The sequence below is a fragment of the Notothenia rossii genome, assembly GCF_949606895.1.
Source record: "Notothenia rossii genome assembly, chromosome: 11".
Lineage (NCBI taxonomy): Eukaryota > Metazoa > Chordata > Actinopteri > Perciformes > Nototheniidae > Notothenia > Notothenia rossii.
Window position 1 is genome coordinate 52,437,013 of NC_136910.1, and position 23,705 is coordinate 52,460,717.

The window sequence follows — 23,705 nt, forward strand, 5'->3', positions numbered from 1 at the left end:
CGCTGTTGAAGTTTAATCCATAGGTTAATCCAATGTGTCTCTGTCACTTTGAAATGATTACTGACAATCCATCTTCATATTTATATCAATAACGGAGATTTCATATTAGCTACGAGAGTGTAAGACAGCTTCCAGTTTTGGGCATTCTGGCTACGCATCACTCATTCACCAATGGGTAATGTTTAGATGGATTTTAGGAACTTCCCCTCGATTCTATTGGCTCTAACGGTTAAAAAGAGGTGTCAATCATCAAAATCGAACAAGGGGGTCATAGATATGGAAAATGCACCCAAATGACCACAGAAATGGGTTTCTTTTTCTAAATCTCTCTTGAGGGGTTAAATGTCACTTGCTTTGCATCAATCTTGATACAGGGTACTTATTATATGTTATAGTTTGGATTCCTAAAGCTTTTAGTCTACTATCCCGTCATTCAAGGGTGGTTTTCACTATACTGTAAGTAATGTGTTTTTTTGGACGGACACTATAATTTATAGTTTTTTACTGTTCAATCTGAATTTTCTTTAAAATAAAAAGATTCTATATTGATTCTGATTCCTCTACATCAAACTCACAGGTTTTTCATTGCTTTGAGAAAAAAGATTATTAATTTACCCCTTTTAGAAGTGAAGATAATAGTCAATTGTTCTGGGAATGTCATTTTCGAGCCTGAGGCCTGAAAAAAAGGCTCAGGGCTCAACTGGTTATTAATCTGCATTCACAATACGTAATTTGCTCTTTGTTCAAAGCAATGTTGGGAACAGAGCTTTCCGATAAAAAAAAAAACAGGTTAAGTTTAGTTTCGTGGTTACTTACATCACCTGATAGCATTAGCAAATGCAGCTGTCATTTGATTGGTTGTGTCAAATGGTCAGCAATAAACAGGGTCAAAATTGAAATAATGGAAACTTTGGGGGTGAAGCGCTCTGTGACAATTGTCCTCATTTTTTCCCCTGCAAAACATTAGAATACAATTGTTATTTTAATAGAATGCCTTTGCCACATCTTAGAGCTTTTGAGTTTGAAAGACGTGAACATGAAGGCAGGCTCTCACGAAACGCGCTATTGAGTTGCATTATGGGAAGTAGATGTAGGATTTGTTTACCATCTTATATATTGTAATTTTTCTCGAGGCTAAAAGTCAGAATATGCAAGTCAACTGTGACTAAACTACTATTTATGACAGGATCTCTCTTTATTATTTCTGTAGTCTGAGCTTCCCTTAACGTATGTGTTGTCGTGTTCACTACATTTGTGTAAGACCTGATAAAGCCAACATTTGAATGATGTCAAACATTTACATGTCCATTAATTCAAAGTAGCCTATGTTATTTGGACACAGACTGGATAAATCTATCAGTTATCGTCACCCAAACTTCAGTCATGAGACTTGAGGCAGCAATTCAGCTGTGTTTAAAACATCCATAATAAAATAGCTTGAGCTATTCTAATCTATTCTGGCATTTATATCCCAGAAGATTTTTAAAATCAGATGTAATATTGATAGTTACAACATTAGCCTATTTTCAGCATCTAGCATATTGCAAAGCATACAACGATAAAAGTGAGACATGAAGAATAACTCAATTGCAATATTCAGAAGCTTCTTCAAAAAAACTCATTATATATTCTGCTAAATTTAGACACTGTCACAAAAGGGTTTCATCAAAAAATAGCCTTGCACAAAAGGTACAAGCACAAAGAAGTGTAGGCCTCAGTGAAAACTTAATTTCCATGCTTTACTTGGACATTGAAATGAGGGGTACAATTTGCAAGTAAGGTTTAAACTGCACCCATTGACATGCAAATACTGGACCAACACAACAACTAGCTCTGCAGCTCCTCGAGTGCAGCAAATGTAGACTCCTGCCAGGAAAAGCCACCCCTTATTTCCCATTGTTGTTTGAATAATTATGATTCATGTGTTAATTTCTAGAAACAAGGAAGTGTATAGCCATACAGCTACAGCCGGTGAACAGCACCTTCTCTACCAGCTCTCACCATGATACAAACATTTTTCCCTCCATGGCACCAGTAGCCTTGGTGCTGCTTTCATTCACTGACCGAGGGGGCACATGGAGGAGGGTTTGACAGCGGAGGAAACATAAATTCCGATAAGACTTTGCTATCTCAAGTGAAATGTAAAGCAGGAGGCAGGCAGGCAGCACATAACGCCAGCCAGTCAACCACAACTCCCACGTGGCCACTTTTAAATCAACTCTCACATTTCCAGCAGGCGCAGAGAGGAGCTGCGCGTGACCACTTGTCTTCTTCATGGCTCATCGCTCCGCTCACCCCGCGGTGCCCATCGCGCTGCTGGTGTTCGGACTTGTTGCCATCTTGCTCCTGACTATCCCCACTGAAGACGTCCAGGAGCCGCCGGGGTTCATGGTAAGGTTGGGTATTTCTGGACTCAGGGTATAAGTTGTCGAGGTAGAGTAATCCAAGCTGTGCTGGCCACGGTGCAGAGAGGTAAATAAGGTGTTACTAGTAGATTATGTCACCTTAGCAGGGGCGGATTTAGTGATTCGGGGGCCAGATGGGCATACTCAAAAGTTTCTGAATTAAAAGTAGTATTTCCTCAAAGATAAAGTATTGTGTTTACTTCAAGTGAAGAGTGGAAAAGAAGCCTTATCAGGGCAATGTACTTTACGTCTGTTCAAGGTGGAACCTAGGAAGTATGCATACTAAAAACTATTTTTGAAGTAAAACTATTATTTATATATTAATAAAATACTGCCATAACAGCCTAATGTTACAACATGTACTTAACATGTGTTCCATTTAAAGCTTGCATTTTTTAATTGTTAAATGTTGCAATCCAAATCAACATTGTAAACAGTAACAACCCTCTGTCATGTTTTCCTATATGGAAGAAGCCCACAGTAAGTATGTTTTGTTGCCTATTGCTTTGAAGTCTTTTGCAATATTTTAGGGCTCATTCTGGTATTATGGATTATCTTCCTGAATCACAATAGTTAATTAAATTGAGTTGCATAATGTATTTCAAAGCTCTTTGAAGTCTTTTGTGATATTTTGGGGTATATTTGTATTCCTGTTAGTAAGAGTTATTTGGAGACGGTAACCCAAGCTGTGCCGGCCAGGGTGCAGACAGGGTGCTAGTTGTGGATTCTGTCACATTAGCAGGGGCGGCTCTAGTGATTTGGCAAACACCATCTTGTTTACTTTTCACCATCTCTCTAAGTGTTGGTTTTGGCAGTGGTAGAAGAAAAAGTAATTACTAAAAACTTGAAGAGGTTAAGAGTCACATTTACAGGCTTTCAGTTGTACAATGATAATGCACGAGCTAGAACATTAATATAATCCAATATTTGATTTATATCTTATCATAATAAAAGTTCTGGCTGTTTCTTTTGGTTTGGGGCCTCAGGCAGTTGCTTATTGTGCCTATAGGTCAAGTCTGCCCCTGGACATTAAAAGGCTACCTGTATGTTGGTTGTTCAATTATTATTTTTCTTTTAAAGTTAGCTATTGCAGCCCTATTTCTGCTCAGCTGTAGTAATATAAATTAATAAAAAGTAGAAATACATCAGTGTAGACATACTAAGACTAAGCATACTGCTAGAAAGTATACAGATATTTACTTAAGTAAGTAAATGTCCTTACTTTACACCCGGTTTAAATGTATATTTGAATTCTTAAAAACCCACCAAAAATGTGCCTTAAATGTCATCATTATTTCTCACAATTATATAATTAATGGTCTAATTTAGTAAAACATATCCCTTTTTATTCAATTTTGTCTTCTATATTCACATTCTCAGTATGGCTCACATTGATTTATTACAGTGTTATTTCTGACCTAACCTTTGACAATTGTGCAAATGTCATCCAGTTTATGTAAACCTAGCTTCAGGGCACTGGAGTTCCTCCTAAATGTCTCTGTTGTCATCTTTAAACGTTGGTAAATGAAAGGCTCAAGCAAAAGGCGTTTGCTGTTATTAAAATAATTAGGTTTCCCTTCCATGATTGTGTAATGCTGCGTTCACACCAGACGCGATGTGAATATTACCTAACCCTAACCCGCTTCGCTCTAATCGCTCTTATCGTATGCGCTCTAAACGCTCGAGTTTCACCGCGGCTGTCAGCTGTGTTTACTCGCATTATTCAATAAGAAGCGCTGGCCAGGGGGCTACAACTACAAAAAAATGAACCTATTTTACCGTGATTTAATTGTAATACACTTTTCAAAATGATGCCGAAGTAACAGTTTAGTAAAAACCATGAATTAATGCTTTGACAAGTCTGCAGACAGACGGCAGGCGAAAAGCCTTTTAAAATGCGTGTTTTCTGAATGGAGATCGGATCGATCAGGCTAAGCTAACGTTGTATATGCTCCGTTCACACTCACAACAACGGCCTACAGACATAAATAAAGCAGCAACTGCATTCACCATGACACAGACAGTATGTGGTTTGTGCTTGTTTAACTTTTGTCTAGTTTCTGAACAGATATGAGGAGCTGTGAACACCTGAGTGCTAACAGCTACCGGCTGATATTTTGGTTTTCTGGTTCAACGTCACTGATGGCTGGCTGAGATCCTCACCGCTGATTGGCTACCGCGAGATCACGTCACTCGAATTTGAGCTCGAGTTGAAAAGATTGAACTTGAGCGGTTATCGCGGCCCCGTTCAATCGCTTCAATCGCGCCGCGGCATTCGCATCAGCCGCTTCATGCGCGCCGTCGGAGCGAATTCGCGTCTGTCCGCGTCTCTGCATTGACTTTACATGTAATCGCGCTGCCCCGAAAGATCGCATCGCGTCCTGTGTCAACGCACAATTAGTAGGACCACATTCATATTGAAATATAGCAATTTTAATGACAATAACATGAAACAACCGTTGTTTTAGTTTTACCCTCCAATGCAGTTCTTAGGATTGGAGTAAAAGAGCAAGTCAGGTGACGTAGTATAAAGGGCGACAGAGTCTGGGTAGGCAGGAGGTTTATTTTGATGGAAAGTTAACTTACTCTAACTTATGTACATAACTTAACTTACCTGATATACCTAACCAAAGTCATGTGCTTAACCCAAACCTTGACATTTCCCAGACCCCAACCAAGTAGTTTTTATGCCCCAACCGCAGCAAAGTAAAGTCTATTGATGTACTTGTGCATTAAAATGTGTCTCCAGGTGTTGTTAACAAAGCGGCATTATTTGAGGATTATGAAGGGAAAACTTGTTCCTGAAAAAACTTTGTGAAACAAAATGTGTTTTGTCTTGCCTAGGGAGAGGCCATCGGCACAGATGATCTCACGGCTGAAACACTGATAAACCGTTGGTAGCCTCATTGTAATGAAAGATTTAAGAGACTGCAATATACATTTGGAATGGGAATCAAGCTTTAATTGCTTTGGCATTCAGAGGGGGATTGCTCCACAGGTCAGCTGGAGCTTCTGTTCCCTCTGCTCCCCCTGCTACCTCTTTTTGTGTTACCGTCTCAATATCCCATGGTTCCTTTTTTTAGTATTATGTAGTCGCCCTTTCACTCTGTATCAAAGTGGTGGAACAGTCCCAAAAAAAGACACAGTGGGGTTTTGCAGAAGTACAACAGTTCCCATAGTTTATCAAACTAAAGGACAAAGCAGATCATTAGGAGCTGCTCTCTGTTTTTGGCAGCGTTAGAGCGAGTCCTTACAACTCACTGCACAGCGATAATGAGATTTTTTTTTGACAAAATTAGGAGGAACGCTCCCCCTCAACGGTGCTACTCACCTGTTGTACTGATTTGAAATATGGAGTGTTTGGCAAATGCCTGAGTATAACATTTGCAAGTGTATCTACTTTTGCATGTGGATTCTCACCTGTGTGTGTGTTTGTGCTTTCAGTTGAGCAGAGATTAAAGTTGCTTGATATTCTACGTGGTAGTGAAAGTGGTAGCACTGTCAGGGCAACAGAGTTTCCATCCCAGTAAGTAGACCATGGTATTATAGGGAAGATGTAGGGCTAAACAAGTGGGAAAGTCAGAACTAATTTACAGAGTTTGTAAGTAGAAATTACCTCTACAATGCCTAAACCCTAACCCTAACCTCTGATACATGGTTAGACACCCAACAGAACAAACTGAAGGTTTATAATAGTTTATTGCTATTTACAATTGTTTCTCTTGCATTGATGTGCCTGATTGGTACACCCAGTACTCCACTGAATTCCTTTTATTCATGTGAAATTGGACATTAAGTACGCTCACAGGATTATCGGGACAGATCAGTGGCAGGGTGAGAAATAAAGCACTTATCCAGGATTTCATTGCTGTGACCTGTTCTTTAATATAAAACGATTGTAAGAGTTTATAAGTTTCAGATCATGAAGTTTATTGAATTGATGTATGCACTGATATTTGCCCTCAATGCACAAACAGGCCTCATGAGTACACACACTTGTTCCAACATGAATTATGTTGGTTAGCCGGCTGAGCCTGCTGATGTTTAGGTTTTCTGGTTCAATGTCTCTGACGGTTGGCTGAGATCCTCACCGCTGATTGGCTACCGCGAGATCGCGACACGCGAATTTGACGCTCGAGTTGAAAAAATTGACTCGAGCGGTTATCGCGGCCCCGTTCAATCGCTTCAATCGCGCCGCGGCATTCGCATCAACCGCTTCATGCGCCCCTTCGGAGCAAATTCGCGTCTGTCCACGTCTCTGCATTGACTTTACATGTAATCGCGCCGACTTCCTCAAACACTCAATCTTTTCTCAGGCAGCTGCAGCTCCACGGATTTCTCAGCCTGAGATGGTGGGACGCGGAGAGGCTGTGAATGTGTGTGTGTGTGTGTGCTCGGGCTGGGTTTCGCTGTGTCTCGCCGACCCCACGCAGCAACCAGGAAACCACACCAGTAAGCCAGCTCACACTGTCCGCTCCTCGCAGCAGCGAGCCTCGCAACGTCCCGTGGACTCATCAGAACAGAGTGGGCGAGCTGCCCAATCAGAGCACACTGGGCTCACAGGGAGGGGGGGGCAGGAGCTCCAACAAGCCGTTTAGGAAAGAGAGTGAATACACATACTATACAGAGATGCTGTATGAGAAACCAATGTGAGTTTGGAGAATTGCACAATGTAAATCTATTCTATTAGACTTCAACAATGAAATTATGATCAGTAGAAATGGCCATGTCATGGGACCTTTAATATAAAACGGTTGTACGAGTTTACAAGTTTCAGATCATGAAGGTTATTGAATTTGAATTAATTTATGCACTGATATTTGCCCTCAATGCACAAACAGGCCTCATGAGTAAACACTTGTTCCAACATGAATTATGTTGGTTAGCCCTTTCAAATGACTAGATGTGAGACGTGCATTTTAAAGAAGACTACTCTTTTTGCTAATCCTCTAAAACAAAACCAAAGTTTCCCATCTAAGTCCCTAAATCATAATTAGTGTTGTGAGAAAGGTGCAATGTGTAATGTCATGTGAGTAAATCAGTCAGGTTAAAATTTGTATTTCAAAGTAAAACCTTCGTCAACATTTACTTTTCCCTTGGTGATGATCAGTGACAGTTCAACTACTGTTCTTCATAAGTCATCAAACCTTTTCTGTCACGCAAAGTTGGTGATGTCAAATACTTAAATGTTTTGTAGTGTTTATACTGTATAGGTGAAGTAGAAATGGTATGCATCCATTTCTGTCCAAAATATCCCTCCTAGTGGTGTCTTTGAAGATCAACGTGACTAGTAAACTTAGTCTGCAGTCAAATGGCTTCCAGATGGCAAAATGAAGGGTACACAGCCACCAGCGTAAATGTCTTTAGACTCCCCTTTTCTAGGCCTTCTGCACAAATACCTCTCTTGATGTTTCTTTTCTGCCTGTTTCTCTCTTTAGTATGGGATTGTCTTGGATGCTGGATCTTCGCACACAGCTCTGTATATTTACAAGTGGCCCGCAGACAAGCTGAATGGAACAGGTGTGGTCGCCCAGCACACTGAATGCCATGTTAAGGGTAAGAATGATCACTTTCTCCGCCAATAACCACAAATCAAATGGTACCAATACTCCAACTCGTACAATTGAGTGTTGGATCTGAAAAGTGTATGACTCTCTTTCATCAGAGTCATACACTTTAGGCTAAAGCTAAACACATAGCTACAAATGATTTGATTAACGTTTTAATCCTGCACTGGTGATACACAATTGAACATTTCTGTCCCACAGAATCACCCCTAAGGCCCTGCATAATGTCATTGTTTGTCTCACTGTTGTTATTGGATGGATCTTTTGAAACCGTTTAAAGCGAAATAAGGAAAACACCGAAATGCTTTCAATATGACTCAAAGCAGCAAGAGAAATATACCTTTTTTCCCCATTTTCCTATTTGTTTGACAATATCTTCGCAGACTAATCTGTTCTTGCTCAGAAAGATGCTTGTATTCTCATATTGTATTACCAGCCTTTTATCCTTGTAACTCCCTTTTCACTGGATAAAATGCAATACCGCGGTTTTCTTATCATTCCTTTTTTTAAATGTGAATCACTTTGGGCTGCATGTTTTATGAAAGCTGCAGCAATATAAACAGAGAAGAAGAATATATATGTGCTCTAGGAGGGGTTCAGCATTTATTAGCTCTTTCTTTGCACAGGATTCTGCTCTAGACTGAAAGAAAAGCTGTGTATCTTGCCAAATGGTCCTCTATTATGATGAAGATGCAAGGATTCAAACTATACAGAGATGGACAATGAGTAGATTGGGAGTGGTTTGAAAAGTTTAAATGGACTTTGGACTTCTTTGTTACTGTAATGCCACACTCATTGCATGTGAAAGTTGTAAAGGTGATCCAACCTCAAATCATAATGAGGGCAATTCAAGTCGATGGTTCAAGATAAAACATTTAATAGGGCTATATCTTCCATGCTTAGTATTTTGAACCCTTACATAACCACGAGTGTCAAGTTGAATGTGAATGTTCCAGACTTCTTTCAAACCCAAAACACAGGTTTTCGTTGAATATACCTTTAATCTTCTATTGAAAGTATATCGGGTGAGTCATTTTTCTTGTTTATTCCCCAGTGGGTGGTAGGAACTGGAGGAGTGCCAGCTGGATGATGTAATTACAAGTGAGGCCAATGCTTGTTACCGGGCGATCATGAGTCAGAGTTGAGCTCTGTGCTCTGCCACTCCTGTGCTGTCAAAGGGTCTTAATGTGTATTTTATAAACAAATGCTTGTTTCTCCAATTAGTCATCGGCCCTTTCTCATTTCATCAAATCCCCCTCCTCGACTCCTCGGTCCTCCGGTAGTGACCCGGAAATGAATTTCAGCACGCCATGTTGAAGGACATCTCATTTCTCTAAATGCATTTCGAGGACCGAGGATCGAGCGTCGAGGAGGCTCTCTGGAGGAGCTATAACCGAGGAGACACTGATGGGTCCTCCACGGTCCTCCACGGCTCCTTCATAGATGCATTTCCGGGAACAGAGATGTTTCAAAGAGTCGTGACGCACGGCCGGACTTATCTCAGCCAATGACAGCTCTGCATGCATCCCCTGGATATTATTTTATTAACTGCTTTCATCGCAACGCGATGTTTACAGTGAGAACTACTCTCTTTATTTGCTTTAGTTTAGTAGATATCTACAAACAAAGAGTCAATATTTTTCTAAGACCATTTAGTGCTTCAAATAATAAAATACACAACGGCTGTTAGGTTGTTAGCTGTAGGTGCGTGTGTGTGGTACAGTGTGTAGGTGTGTGTGTGGTACAGTTAGTGCGTTGATGCGGCGGACAGACAGGTCTCAGTTGCAGTTGGTTTGGTGTCCTCTGCTTACTTTTAATACTTGTAAATAAAACTTTTGGCCCGTAATTAATTTTCCTCATTGTAGCGACCAGAGAGAGGGGGGGGATATATCCAGTCTCTGATTGTGTTACGTTATTATGAGAGTGCTCTGTTTGATTCTGAAATTGTATATATAAAAAAATGTGTGTGTGTGTGTGTGTGTGTGTGTGTGTGTGTGTGTGTGTGTGTGTGTGTGTGTGTGTGTGTGTGTGTGTGTGTGTGTGTGTGTGTGTGTGTGTGTGTGTGTGTGTGTGTGTGTGTGTGTGTGTGTGTGTGTGTGTGTGTGTGTGTGTGTGTGTGTGTGTGTGTGTGTGTGTGTGTGTGTGTGTGTGTGTGTGTGTGTGTGTGTGTGTGTGTGTGTGTGTGTGTGTGTGTGTGTGTGTGTCCGCCCGCCCGCATCTGTAGCCTGTTATTGTCTCATTATACCGCACTGCGAATGAATTAAACGTAAATATATAAGTGGTCATGAACACATCTGTCCATCAGACAGAGGGCTGCTGTGCCTCCTGTCATCATTAATGGACGTCTCTTTAAAACGACCGCTCAGAGGAGAGGAGTTCTCATTTCTCTAACCGCCTGCTGCTTCCCCTCCTCTCTACTCGGTTCCCCTCCTCGGCTCCTCCGCTCGCATCTCCTGTGGGCGGGACTAAGTCTCGAGGATAGCAGTCGAGGAGGGGAGTTAGAGAAATAAGAAAGGGCCATGGACTTGGTGTTTCAACTGTCATCTTCCATATTTGAAATTTCAATCAGAAATGAACTTTGAACGTTACATGTCAAGAGTTGTTAACATATTGCCATGCGGTTTTTTCCCCTGAAAATCTCGAGTCGCCTGGGTGTGATCGAGTTACATCATGATGCACATGAGGTTTCAAAATCAAACATAGGAACAAGATTCTGCACGTCCATAATGTAATCAGCTGCTTTCCGGGTTTTGTTGTCGCTCAGGTAAAGGAATCTCCAGCTATGCAGGCCAACAGGGAGCAGCAGGGCGGAGCCTAGAGGCATGTCTAGACCAGGCGGTGGAGGACATCCCCAAAGAGAGACACCCACGCACACCTGTGTACCTGGGAGCCACAGCTGGCATGAGGCTTCTGCAGTGAGTCAGAGTGTGTGTGTGTGTGTGTGTGTGTGTGTGTGTGTGTGTGTGTGTGTGTGTGTGTGTGTGTGTGTGTGTGTGTGTGTGTGTGTGTGTGTGTGTGTGTGTGTGTGTGTGTGTGTGTGTGTGTGTGTGTGTGTGTGTGTGTGTGTGTGTGTGTGTGTGTGTGTGTGTGTGTGTGTGTGTGTGTGTGTGTGTGTGTGTGTGTGTGTGTGTACTGTCTCTGTTTATTATGCTTTGTTTCTATTTATTTTTCTCACACCTAGGAATTAATCCTCATGTTAGCTCTATACATGTCAGACTGTCATGGTCTATTAATTTAGATGACTTTGTTAATCTAGGGCACAGGTAATGGCAAGAGTTTTGCCAGGTAGATTTTTTTTTTGCTGATATCATTTTCACATCTGTGAAAACGTTGATACATTTCTGGAAGGGGATTTTTTTGTTCTGTTAGTGTTCGTTGTTGTAATACTTATTTTGGCCACTGGAGGCAAAGTGCACCACTTCCCCCATTTTTAAAATATCTCTAAAACAATATCTATTATTTCAGGTGAATATTAATTTCTCCATGAATTATACAAAAAAATATATTGTGTGTTATCAATGGTGCTGCAAGTTGTGGCCGAAATTAGTATTACAACAACAAACATCTGCTTTACAGATACATTTCTTTCCTTTCCTTAAGTAACTTAGAAATATTATGCACTTTTTTCATTAAGTCATTAACACAATAGAAAACAACATGTTATTTTCTAGCTTGTGTCTAAGGGTGTCCGTACCATCCTTTTATACTGTGTGATAATACCAAAACACATTCCTCCACAATATAGTGATTCTCCAATCAAAATCATAATGCAATATAAAATAAAACATACAGTATCACATTAACAGACGTCTGGTGGTCACACAGGAAATATACGATTTTCTTTACTTAGTACTTGCATAGTTTATCTTGTATAACACACTTGCATATTTGGGAACCAGAGTTAACTTTTACGCCCTGTAGTTATGAGTTAATACAAAGATATAACGACTTTCCTTTGTCACATACTGTAGTTATGAACTTAATAAACCTCTGCAAGTTTGTGCCCCTTAAATGTTTGGCTTATTATATTTGTGCAGCAATGCAAAATTATATTGATTGTATAATAAGTATAATGTATAATAACTGTATGTGTGTGAGGTCTACTGTCTTTGCAGGATTTTTAAAACATTGATCGGGTGAATATCTTTGTCTTCTTTCTGGTCTTATCAGCAATCTGTTTGATTATCAAGGACGCTTTGTGAATATTTTCAGCAGCTAGTAGGGGTGTTGACAGCGCGCTGAGACACTGTCATGTCAACATCCCTACGAGTGAGGTTTGACTATATGGGAATATGTAGTGCATAAACAGCTGTCCAATCACTCAGCCAGATGTAAATCATTTGCTCAATGCAAAACATGTTGAGAAAATAAACAAATAAAACAAAACCAGAATTTATACAGTTTTAATGAAAAAGAGTGTGAAATACTGAAATGTTTTTTTTTTTCAAGCAGAAAAAAACGGACTTGAAGGAATTTATTCTGAACTGTGATTTTAAGAGAGATTTGTAAGGGGACACAGAGCTAGCTTGCCTGATCTCCTACAGCAAATCATTGGGGCCCTTATTCTATAAACCTAGGAATTACCAACTCATCGCCGACTGATACTGACACACACGTCACTGATTTCACGGTGGCCTCACAATGACACTTAAAAGTTTAAGATCTTGGATAGTTAAATCTTTATAGTTTTTAGAGGTCAGCAGGGAGACCTGAAGCCTGGGGCGGTAAAACAGTCACTAATAATCAAGGTTTGAGCAACAAACTCTGTTTCCTCTTAATGAAGACCCATGAGAGTCCCTCACATAGCCTTAACTTGTAAAACCTCATTAAAAGAAGACTCTTCTTTCTCCCAATTAGGATCTCAACACCGGAGTTGTCGGACCAGATTCTGCAGGAAGTGGGCCACAAAATCCAGTCGTACCCTTTCAGCTACCAGGGGGCCACTATACTCAGCGGGAAAGAGGAGGGGGCGTACGGCTGGGTCACTGTCAACTATCTCTCAGAGAACTTCATCAAGGTACCACAACCCTTGTGTGTGTTCTTGCAGTCACAATTCTTATCTAAATCAACTAACGACAGTTATTTAAGCAGTACCTTTTTTAGTAAAAGTAAAAAAAACATATTTAAAAAATAACCCATTACAAGTTGGATTCAATGTTACTTTTGTTAGAAGTACTGAAGTATTATCAGCAACATACTTGAAATATCAAAAGTATTTATTTCTATAACATTTATTTATTATTTGTACACTATCAAACACGTATTTAGTGCCTCTACTTTGACATGATTCATGTTTTAAGTTTCAAAAAAGGTCTTTATTTTTCTCAAACTGCCTGTGCTCCAGCACCTCTTTTCACCCTCTGTCTGAAACCAGAGCCCAGTCTGCTCTGATTGGTTAGCTGGCCGGCTCTGTTGAGATTGGTCAACCGGTCACAGATGTCCCGCCCCTAACAAATCACATACAATCTGTTGGAGCGCTAGCCAATATAAGCGCAAGTGTTACGTAGGTATGTCAGTATGTCGCGGAAGTAAAAAAGGAGCCTAATGGAGGCGTTCCAGCAGAGTGTGGGAGAGAAACTACCTCGAAAGAGAACTTTGGGATTTTAGCCTTTACAGACCATTTACATGCACAAATCAAATCAAATCAAGTTTTATTTATAAAGCACATTTAAAAGCGATTTTTGGTCGAGCCAAAGTGCTGTACAGTACATGTAATAAAAACACATTACAATCACAACAAAAGACAATAAATTACAACAGATATAAAAAACACAGGGAAAAGTCAGCTCTGACTAGAAGGCCAGGGAGAAGAAGTGTGTCTTAAGAGTAGATTTAAAAACCCCTAGGGTCTGGGCCGAGCTCACATCGAGGAAAATATAGGAAAAACCTATATGCAGTAACACACTACAGGAAAGGGCAAACCCCAAAAAGCATAACAGGGCATCTTTCAAAACTAACTAGTAAGTGTCAGAAGAATATAGTGCATTAAACGGTAAAATACTTCCCTCGTAGATATGTAGAAGTGTAAAGTTAAGGAAAGACTTAAGCAAAGTACATGTAAATGTATTTAGTCACATTCCACCACCGAAAATCTAACACTCAAATGATGGTTCATTTTGAATTACATCGTGTGCAGCAACAATGGTAAAAAGCAGCCTCCTTTACAACAGTTTCTCTTTATCTAGTCGAGTCAAAACGTCTACATGTTTGTACTTAACTGTTGCAATGGATCTTCAAGCTTTTTTTTTAGAGGGGGACTGATGACACCTTGTGGCTAGTGGTCGATTTCCACCATCTCTTCTGATGTTCGTTGTCAACATCTGTAGGGGGTTGATAGCTTTTCTTCGTTTAATCACCACTTAAAAATACCCATTCTCTTATGCTACTTTTTCCCCACAGTATGGTTTCGTGGGGAGCTGGTTGAGCGCCGGCAGACCCACGGTGGGGGCGCTTGATCTCGGCGGAGCGTCCACTCAGATCACATTTGAGACTAAGGATAAAGTGGAGGATGAAAAGGACCTGAAGAAGCTGCGTCTTTATGGCAATGATTACTCTCTGTACACACACAGCTTCCTGTGCTACGGCCGGGACGAGTTCCTCAAGAGACTCATGGCTCACATCCTGAAGGTAATGTAACATGACACACTCATGAAGTGAAAAACAACTTGACTTTACATCGTCAGGTTGTTCGATACCTTTTTTAGTATTTGCGTTATAACAGAAATGTAATATTTCCCCTAAGGAATATGTAGAACATTCGGAAAGTAAGTCATGTGATGTGCCGTGTACAGTTTATAATGGAGAGAGAGAGAGAGAGAGAGAGAGAGAGAGAGAGAGAGAGAGAGAGAGAGAGAGAGAGAGAGAGAGAGAGAGAGAGAGAGAGAGAGAGAGAGAGAGAGAGAGAGAGAGAGAGAGAGAGAGAGAGAGAGAGAGAGAGAGAGAGAGAGAGAGAGAGAGATGAGAGAGAGAGAGAGAGAGAGAGAGAGAGAGGAGAGAGAGAGAGAGAGAGAGAGAGAAGAGAATTTGAAAGGTATGTTAATTTTGTTAATTATTTGTATTGTGATGCTTTGGCAACATTGTTTAATTTAACTTTCATGCCAATAAAGCCCCATTGAATTGAGAGAGAGAGAGTTGCTGGGTTCTGAAGATATTAGCTGTAGAGATATTGTCTGCCAAATATAATGGGAGGAAATGGCACACGCTTGTTTCGCTCAAATAAAAGATATTTGATCAGCAATGTCTCTTTCCAGAAATCATGACCCAATTACCTAAGGCAATCCACAGACTTTTTTGTGAGCAGTTTCAATTGGCGGGGTGGTTATTAGAAGATAGTTCCAACATGAAACTGCTCTAATACTACTGGAGTTTTTAAAGAACACTGATGGCCGCATTGACATTTGAGACATTGCACATTTCCATATACAATATTAATGATGTGCATGAAATACACACAGAGAATAAAAATCCCTAATATTTGTTTATAAGAGAATTCTGAGTTGTTAAGCAGGACAGTTGAGGCATCATGTTACTTAAAGACTAACACATCTGGTCTTGGAAGGATACAAAACAGATACTTTCATAATATATTCTAATAATATTTTCAATGGGTTTGTTTGGGTATATGTGATATTAATCCCTTTGTCTGTGTCTTTCTCTCAGTCTCAGGGTTACCCTCAGTCCATCACTCACCCCTGCTATCCTGCAGGCTTCAACAAAACCGTGCAGTTGAACAGTACATTCAGCTCTCCGTGTACAGCACAGTACAATGCCAGCACCTACGACCCCCTGGCCTCTGTGACAGTGACGGGCAGCGGACACTACGAACACTGCCTGGGCAACGTGTCGGAGATCTTCTCCTTCGACAGCTGCCCCTTCTCCCAGTGCTCCTTCGATAAAGCCTTCCAGCCCAATGTCAGCGGCAGCTTCATGGTGAGAGAGGCTGGAGGGAGAAGAGGACACTGAGCTGTCATCTTTTTTCTTCTTTGACATCTTTTGAAACACAGACAGACAATATTATAAACATAGCCATAATAACCACATTGCACACAAAAAATATATAGGACCTTTCATATGGGTCAGCAATTTTTTTTTATATTTGTACATTTTTTGCTATTTTTATAATAAAAAACTAAAGGAAATTCATTGTAAAAACAATATTTGGCAATAAACCAGATTCTGATTTTGATGACCATACATCAGTAAATTAAGCAACACCATTATAGAAAAATATTTTATTAAAGCGGAAATACACTCAGGTAAATGTATTTGCAAATAATAAAATAAAATTGAAAAAACAAACCACAGTAAAACTACTAAATAAACTGTTGTGTATCAAATAACAAATATACAACAATACGCAAGTGGAGTACAGGCCTCTCGAATGACATGTTTATTTATAAGCATAACCAGCCTTGCGATTGTATTTGAATAACCAATAGCAGTATTGATCACAATAATTACATGACATTTTCACAGAAGAACAAGTACAATGCCTAAATGTTCAAATAAGAACCTATTATGCGCCATTATTTCTCTCCTAGGTAAAAATGTTTTCTATGTACTATGTGTTGCCCCAGTTTGATTGTTTTGTTTTTCTCTCCGTGCACCAGGCGTTCTCTGCTTTCTACTACGTTCACCTCTCGCTGCAGCGTACCACCGGCATCACCGCGCAAACTCCTTCACAACTGGAGAACGCGGCGGAAACTCAGTGCGGCATGACTTTCGATCAAGTAATGGTCCTTTCTACTTATGTTCAATTCATTTGTTCATAATATATACTTTTTGTCTAGGCATGTATTAGTTCATGTGTGGTTTATAGCCAATACCTGAACAACTATTACAACTTCAATCAGCTTGATGTGTAGGCTACTTTATTTTCAGTGCTAATTAGCAATAGGAGCATGCTCACACCTAAATTAGTGTTTGAGCATCTGTTTAGCATGCTCCAAGTAGCACTTATCTCAAAGCACCACTGTGCAAAGCCTAACGAGCTGTGAGCATGGCCGTACACTCTGCTTTAAATACATTGAGTAACCCTAAAAAAATCGACCTAAAACGTTATGTGCTCATTTATTACTGTATGCTCAAAGACCTGTCTTGGTTGCGGTGATTCACAATTTTGGGAAAATCTGTATTATTGAATGTTTGTTTGTTTCATCTTTAAGTTTATATTAGGTTATAGTTTTTGTATTGTGAACTGTATACTACTTTCTGGTATTGTATTATTATGTTATCCCCTGTACATGATTACATTTAAACTCATTTATCATAAAGTGAGCTATTTTTTATAAGCAATGCTTTTGTCCCTCCCACTTTAACTCACTTTTTACTTTTGTACCTTTATTAATATTGAATTAGTTGAATAGAAACACAAGCTGGTTTGCTGCTATTTAGACTTTAAGGGGGCTGGAAGAGACAAATGAGTGAGATTCAACTCCACTTTCTAGTTCATGTATTTTATTCCACAACTTGCTTACACTGTTTAATTGTTTCCTCCAGATGCTGCTTCTTGACCCGGAGCAAAAGTCTCGTTTGAAGAACAGCTGTGCCAGCTCTGTGTTCGTTAAGACTCTCATGTTCAGAGGATATGGCTTCGATGAGATGTCATTCCCGCGTGTAACCTTCCAGAAGAAAGTGAGAACTTAATCACTATTTGACAACAGATATATCTTCAATACTAATGTGTCTATAATCTACTAACTGGCAGTAATCACTTGCTGATCCTCCAGGCAGGGGACACCTCGGTGGGCTGGGCTCTGGGCTACATGCTGAGTCTGAGCAGTTTACTGCCGGCAGAGACAGTGGGGCTGAGGAAGGCCCTGACTCCAGGAGCGTGGGCCACCCTCATCTTCCTCTCCGTCCTCCTGCTCGTGGGGGTCCTGGTCTTCATCCTACTCCGTTCTGTTAATGGGAAGAAGAAAGGAGGAAGTGATGGCACCATCTAGATACTATAACAACAAGACAGTAGCAGGTTTTTGTTTATGTTGGCTCTGTACTCCGACATATTGGATCTGAAATGAAACTATGCGGTTTATTTAAGGGTAATCACATTAATAGGTGGGATCTGTTTCTCATCTCAACCTTAGTCCCCCGATTTCAGGTTAATGCAGCAGGACACAAGGCTTATTTCACAAGATGTCTTTTTAATTTTGTTCTTGAAAGAGTCCTAAGGAAGGTCAATTACTGTCTTTAAGTCACATAATTGTTTGTATTTGTGCCCCATCATCCACATACTGTAAAGGGCAGGAGACTGCATGGCTGTGTATATCCAGTAGTGGATATCAATTATTATGAATTATCTCTTTCCTTTCAAATGTTATTTCCTGGAGTATAAAGCAAACACAAGGAAAACACATGTCGGGTTTTAAGAATATTGTATAGTATAGCAGAGGCACTGACACTAAGATGAGGTCTGAATTACATTTTTTCTTCTTGAAAATATGATATTCTTTTTCATGTAGAAGTGTGACTAGTCTGAAGCGCTTGTATATTAAAATGTAGCACACTGGAGATAACTTCCAGTTTAATATGCAAGTAAACACTATTTAATTATTTTTTAATATGTATTGAAATATGTATTTTTTTAAGGTGGCAGTTTTAATTCACATTTTATTTGGCGGAAGTCAAGAGCATGCTTTTGCATATTACAAATATGTGTTGACTTAGACAAGTTTTAGTTTCATAAACCTTGTGTCAAGTAGATAACTGATAGAAAAGAGCTCTTCAATCTAAAACATATTTTCTTTATGTCTACTACGGTATATAATAAAAGGAAACCAGTAGTTGCTGATACAGTTTAGATTAAACTAGAATACAACAATCCTGCTTGAAATACAGGAAGGCATTAAGGTACTGAGCAAAACTTACATCTAATCTGCCAAAAAAAGACCTTTTGTTTATATTTCTTTGTTTTATACAGTAGTCAATAATTCACCAGTTTGCTTCAAGCTATATGAGTTTACCTAAAGGGCCTTATTATGCTTGTTGGGGTTTTCCCTTTCCTGTAATGTGATACATAGTATTCGCGATTGGACTCCTTTGTTTAATTCCGTAACATAGCAACATCACGATGTAACACTCCCACTTCTATTGGTTAACACTCCAACACATTGTTGTGATAGGCTAAAGGACAGGACAGCTCTAAGCAGCTAACCAATCAGAACAGACTGGGCTCTGGTTTCAGACAGAGGGTGTAAAGAGGTGTGGCAGCACAATGAGCATAATTGGGCCCCTTTAAGGTATGAATTAGTTCAGTTTCAGTTTTCTGCACCATAAAACTAATATTTGAGTGCTGCCTTATTGAATTGGATGTAAGATACTTGTTTTGCTTTTAGCGTGCCCACCTCTAGGGAATTATAGGCTAAGGTAAAATTATTTAAATGTCCCAAAAAAACACTGTAAATAATTTTATGATGGAACATTGAAACCAATATGTAAGGTGTACCTGCATAAAGGCCAAAGGGAACCCTTGGCATGTAGATGAATTATGAATATGAGACTTTCCCAAATCTTTGCAGATCCTGCATGTTTATTTTGTTTGCACCCCCATATTGTAGCATCTTCCAAATTATTCTTGTGGCATATTGAGTTTTTACTGATGGAATCATTTGGATACTCCTGGGGAACATGTTTGTAGTTCGGGTGATGTGGCTTTTAGCATATTTATGTTTGATGAATCAACTGTGACAAAGATTTAAATAACGCTATGTTAATATTAATATAATATTAATATTATCGCATTGTGAGTTTTTAATTATCATGGCATTATTGGTCTCTGTTTTGTCACATTGTATTTTTTATTTGTTTTACTTGAGATAACAAAATACATATATTTTTTTCCTTTGTACAACTTGTCTACTGTATTTAATTCTATCGTTCCTGTCTGCTTTGGACTACAACTACCAGAATGCATTGCTTTATCAGGAGTGCGGCCAGTTTGATCATTTCCGGTAAGGTCGTAATGCTGTCAAAATAAAAGCGGGGAGTTTTGCATAAATATAATTTGCAATATATTGTGCTTTTTAAGGATCTTTGCAAATTCAAATATCAGCAATCGGAGTCACCATTATAATTATAATATGTAACAAATGGGACGGACATTGCAATAAATTAGTCTTAGTATTCATTACTTGCTTGTGGCATTTATTTTGAAAGCGCTGTAACCGGAAGTATTAATGTTGCTACTGCATGGCGGAACGGCGGAACAAGCGTGACTATTCAATGATAAATAATTCAAGTAGAGTAACCGTGTTCAGTTGTATTGAGTTAAAGCTGGTCCATTTTCATTTTAAACAAGAACATTTAAACGTACTTCGAAGCTGTTCAGCTCCCTGTATATATTGATACGGAGTTTGTTCTGAAAATACCATCGTTGTGTCTGTTTGTCAGTCTGCTAGTGAGCTCTCTGAGCAGTTTGGAGATGTGCTCTCAGACGAAAGCTGCATCCCTGATGGCTAACATCCCGCGGGCAGACATCGACCCCTCCGGAGTGTTTAAATACGTCCTGATAAGAGTTCACAGCAGAGAGGAGGGGGACGACTCGGAGATAGATATAGTCCGAGGATACGGATGGGCTGAGTTCCATGGTGAGTCAGGGGCAATAAAAACAGAAAGCTAACGTTAGCTACCTGGGAGGCACCACAACACAGGTGCTAGTTCCACCCAAGGGTGACAGACATGGGCTTTATCAGGCTAAATGACAGTGGAAGTACAACTTAAAATAATGTACAATACACAAGTGGTTAAAACCTAGGTCATCCCTTTTATTTAGCGTTCCGATTGTAAAGGTTACATAAAATATGAACAATTGTATTACTTGCTCTTTTTTCTGTTACATCCTCATTTGTTTGGTCATTCAGATGTCTTATTTTATGAAAATGGGTATGTTTTCTTATATTTACTGTATAGTAGTGCAGAAAGTATGCAGAAAAAACCTTTATTTTCTAAGAAGATATATTTTGGTATTTATTTTTATTTTGTCAAATTCTAAGTTATTTTCAAAACAGTAGCCTACTACTAAGATATTTTTGTTAGTGTATTTGTTTATGATTCTTTGAGAGATTCAGATTTCAAAATGATCATTTGTCTGTGCTATTTCCGTTCTCTGACCAAGCAAGTACATATTACACTTTGTTGATTAAATCGCAATCGCAATCGCGAAGTTGTCCACTGTAATCGCAATATGACTTTTTCACCAAATTGTGCAGCCCTAGTGGAAAGTAAAACATCCCAAATCAGTTAAAGGAACTCAATAACTATTATAATTTATCAATTTATTAGGTTCACCTAACTAAAGCTAATGCAGTACAATACAACCGTTTTACAAGAAATGCTGTCCCTCATCAACGTTATCATGTTCAGTGTGTGTTGAAACTGTAAAGAGATGTTAATTCATTTTTGTGGTCATTTTGGAGCATTTGAAAATGTAGTTTCAAGATTTTCCTTGCAAATGTAAATGTGACTTAAGATATTATCGCAATAATAATCAAAACATGCTTAGAACTCTTTACCTACCTTTTGTTAAAGACAACTTTTCTATGACAATCGTGTGAGGGTATTGATGATTACCCCAATAATGGGAGATACCATCATAGACATATTGTGTTTTTTTTTTTTTCACCCCAATCCACAATATAATCGAATATCACTCCATCCCTATTCCGTAAATTGCAGTTATTGTATTGTGTTATACTGACCAATATTCCAAATCTACAGTCTATCATATCCTATGTTTGGACAGATGGGACACTGCTTGCTTCATTCACAAGTTACAACCACATTTGTTCAAGCCAAACATCCGAATCACAGTTGTATTATATATTGATATAGGGCTGCTCGATTATGGCAAAAATCATAATCTCGATTATTTGGGTCAATAATTGATATGACGATTATTAAAAACGATTATCCATTTACTTTGAAAACATCAATTTATTGGAGAAAGAAAATGTGAACAGTTGATTACCCTGAACTTTAAGTATATTATATATATATTAAGTATAATTCAACTGAAAAACCTATATAAAAAAAAGTAATGATACAAAAATAATCGTTTTATTTCAAGGTACGTTGTTTTCGTAATCGTTGCAAGCCATAATCGTAATTGCGATTAAAATACGATTAATTGAGCAGCCCTATATTGATGTACAGTATTCATTTTTTTCACTGTTCTACATTATATTTAAATATATTATAAAGTGAAGTGTTTATGCCATCACATGCCTTTTCTTGCAGCTGATATCTATGATAAAGTTTCTGAGGAGCTGGAGAAGGGCGGCCACCTGGACTGTGAGTGTATCGGAGGAGGGAGGATCCAACATGACCCCCAGGACAAGAAGATCCACGTCTATGGATACTCAATAGTGAGAGAATTCTGCCTTATAAAAACTGCAATTATGTAGACAAAAACAGTACATAGAGCAAACGTGCAAAACAAACTAAATTCTAAATCATTACAGCATTACTACATTCCTTTTTTTTTTACTCTAATGGTACATTGGTATATTTTGTTTTAGGGATTTGGAAGAGCGAACCATGCAGTAACCACTGAGCAACTGAAGGCTCAGTATCCGGACTATGGGCTGACCTGGGACAATGAAGGATACTGAACTGAACTCAGATCAGCGTCTGTTGGACGCCCTTTCTCCTGAACAGCACGGCACTCATCTGTAACCCCTGGAGCTTTTTGATAACCCAAGACTAAGACTGACGTACAGCTACAAGCCGGTTTTGGAATTATCTTAAGTAACAATATGTCTTTAAAAAAAGAAATCATGATCGTAATTATAATCAGTACCATGGAACATCATCTGGAAATCATAAAATAAATAACACTCATTGACTTGTTTTAGAGTCACATTGGAACTAATTGCTAAGATATGTTGTGATATTTCATAAACGTTTTATGAAATGAACTTTAAAGACTTGTGCATACTTGTATTCCTCTGGTCCACCGACAGGAATGTGAACTGCTGATGAATGTTATGCATTCATTTGAGTTTTTCTGTGTTTTACGACTAACACAACAAGATGGAATTACAACATTGTACTATTGTGTAGGAAAAATGTATTAAGGAACGGGTATGTCAATTTTGAAAAAGAAATCTCGGAATTAGTCAGAGTTTAAATTGGTGCATTTACAAGACAACACCTTTCGATATTGTCATAATAAAACAAAAAACTGAATGCTAAAACTTCATTTTAAGCTAGCATCAGCACAAAGACTGGAAGCAGGGAGAACCGTCCCATCAAAGTGAAACATATGCCGTCAAGCAACCTAATGAATATAAATATTTGCTAGTGTGCTGGTTTCTGGTTTCAGCAATGATGTATTCATGGTAACAGGGCTCCATTCTCCAACACCACTGGAGGGGACTTTTTACATGCTGCACACTCATTTTGCAAGAGCTGTTTGTTCAATCCCAATATCAAATTTCACACTTCAATGTGTCAAATATGCAAGATGCCATTGTAAATCTTAACAGCTGTGGAGTGTGGGTCGGTTTTTTACATTTTTGTAGCAAAGCTTGCAGTTTCTTTTCGATAATCTTTACGCTAATTGTGGCTTAACATATTATTCGTGTTTACAGATGACCTTGAACATGTTGATTTTGTCTTCATAATGGAATACGGATAATTTTTCCAAGTTAGTTTTCTGTGAATTTATGGCAGGTGGGTAATTTATGCGACTGTGTCCACCTGTATAACATAGTTAATTTAAAAAAAAAAAGGAACT

At 39.0% G+C, this 23,705-nt stretch overlaps 2 protein-coding genes across 2 annotated transcripts; both read left to right on the top strand.

Moving 5' to 3' along the window:
* The first annotated feature begins 1,957 nt into the window (after positions 1 to 1,957).
* On the top strand, positions 1,958 to 19,820 carry entpd2b (ectonucleoside triphosphate diphosphohydrolase 2b). The gene is made up of 9 exons (XM_079657349.1): positions 1,958 to 2,391; positions 7,844 to 7,961; positions 10,737 to 10,887; positions 12,830 to 12,989; positions 14,372 to 14,599; positions 15,632 to 15,901; positions 16,582 to 16,701; positions 17,471 to 17,605; positions 17,701 to 19,820. The coding sequence occupies exons 1-9, from the start codon at positions 2,275 to 2,277 to the stop codon at positions 17,914 to 17,916; spliced, it is 1,515 nt and encodes a 504-aa protein (XP_079513475.1). The 5' UTR covers positions 1,958 to 2,274; the 3' UTR covers positions 17,917 to 19,820.
* Positions 19,821 to 20,144: 324 nt separating this feature from the next.
* On the top strand, positions 20,145 to 22,884 carry phpt1 (phosphohistidine phosphatase 1). The gene is made up of 3 exons (XM_079657351.1): positions 20,145 to 20,556; positions 22,205 to 22,332; positions 22,486 to 22,884. Exons 1-3 carry the CDS (start codon positions 20,391 to 20,393, stop codon positions 22,576 to 22,578), a joined length of 387 nt encoding a protein of 128 aa, XP_079513477.1. The 5' UTR covers positions 20,145 to 20,390; the 3' UTR covers positions 22,579 to 22,884.
* Positions 22,885 to 23,705: the final 821 nt, after the last annotated feature.

What these genes read in the sequence shown, in the direction of transcription:
- phpt1 (XM_079657351.1), top strand. Translation starts at nt 20,391, where the DNA reads ATGTGCTCTCAGACGAAAGCTGCATCCCTGATGGCTAACATCCCGCGG. An exon ending in CGGATGGGCTGAGTTCCATG is followed by an intron (nt 20,557 to 22,204) that starts GTGAGTCAGGGG and finishes CTTTTCTTGCAG; the next exon opens with CTGATATCTATGATAAAGTT. An exon ending in ACGTCTATGGATACTCAATA is followed by an intron (nt 22,333 to 22,485) that starts GTGAGAGAATTC and finishes ATTTTGTTTTAG; the next exon opens with GGATTTGGAAGAGCGAACCA.
- entpd2b (XM_079657349.1), top strand. Translation starts at nt 2,275, where the DNA reads ATGGCTCATCGCTCCGCTCACCCCGCGGTGCCCATCGCGCTGCTGGTG. An exon ending in GCTGGCATGAGGCTTCTGCA is followed by an intron (nt 10,888 to 12,829) that starts GTGAGTCAGAGT and finishes TCTCCCAATTAG; the next exon opens with GATCTCAACACCGGAGTTGT. An exon ending in TCTCAGAGAACTTCATCAAG is followed by an intron (nt 12,990 to 14,371) that starts GTACCACAACCC and finishes TTTTCCCCACAG; the next exon opens with TATGGTTTCGTGGGGAGCTG.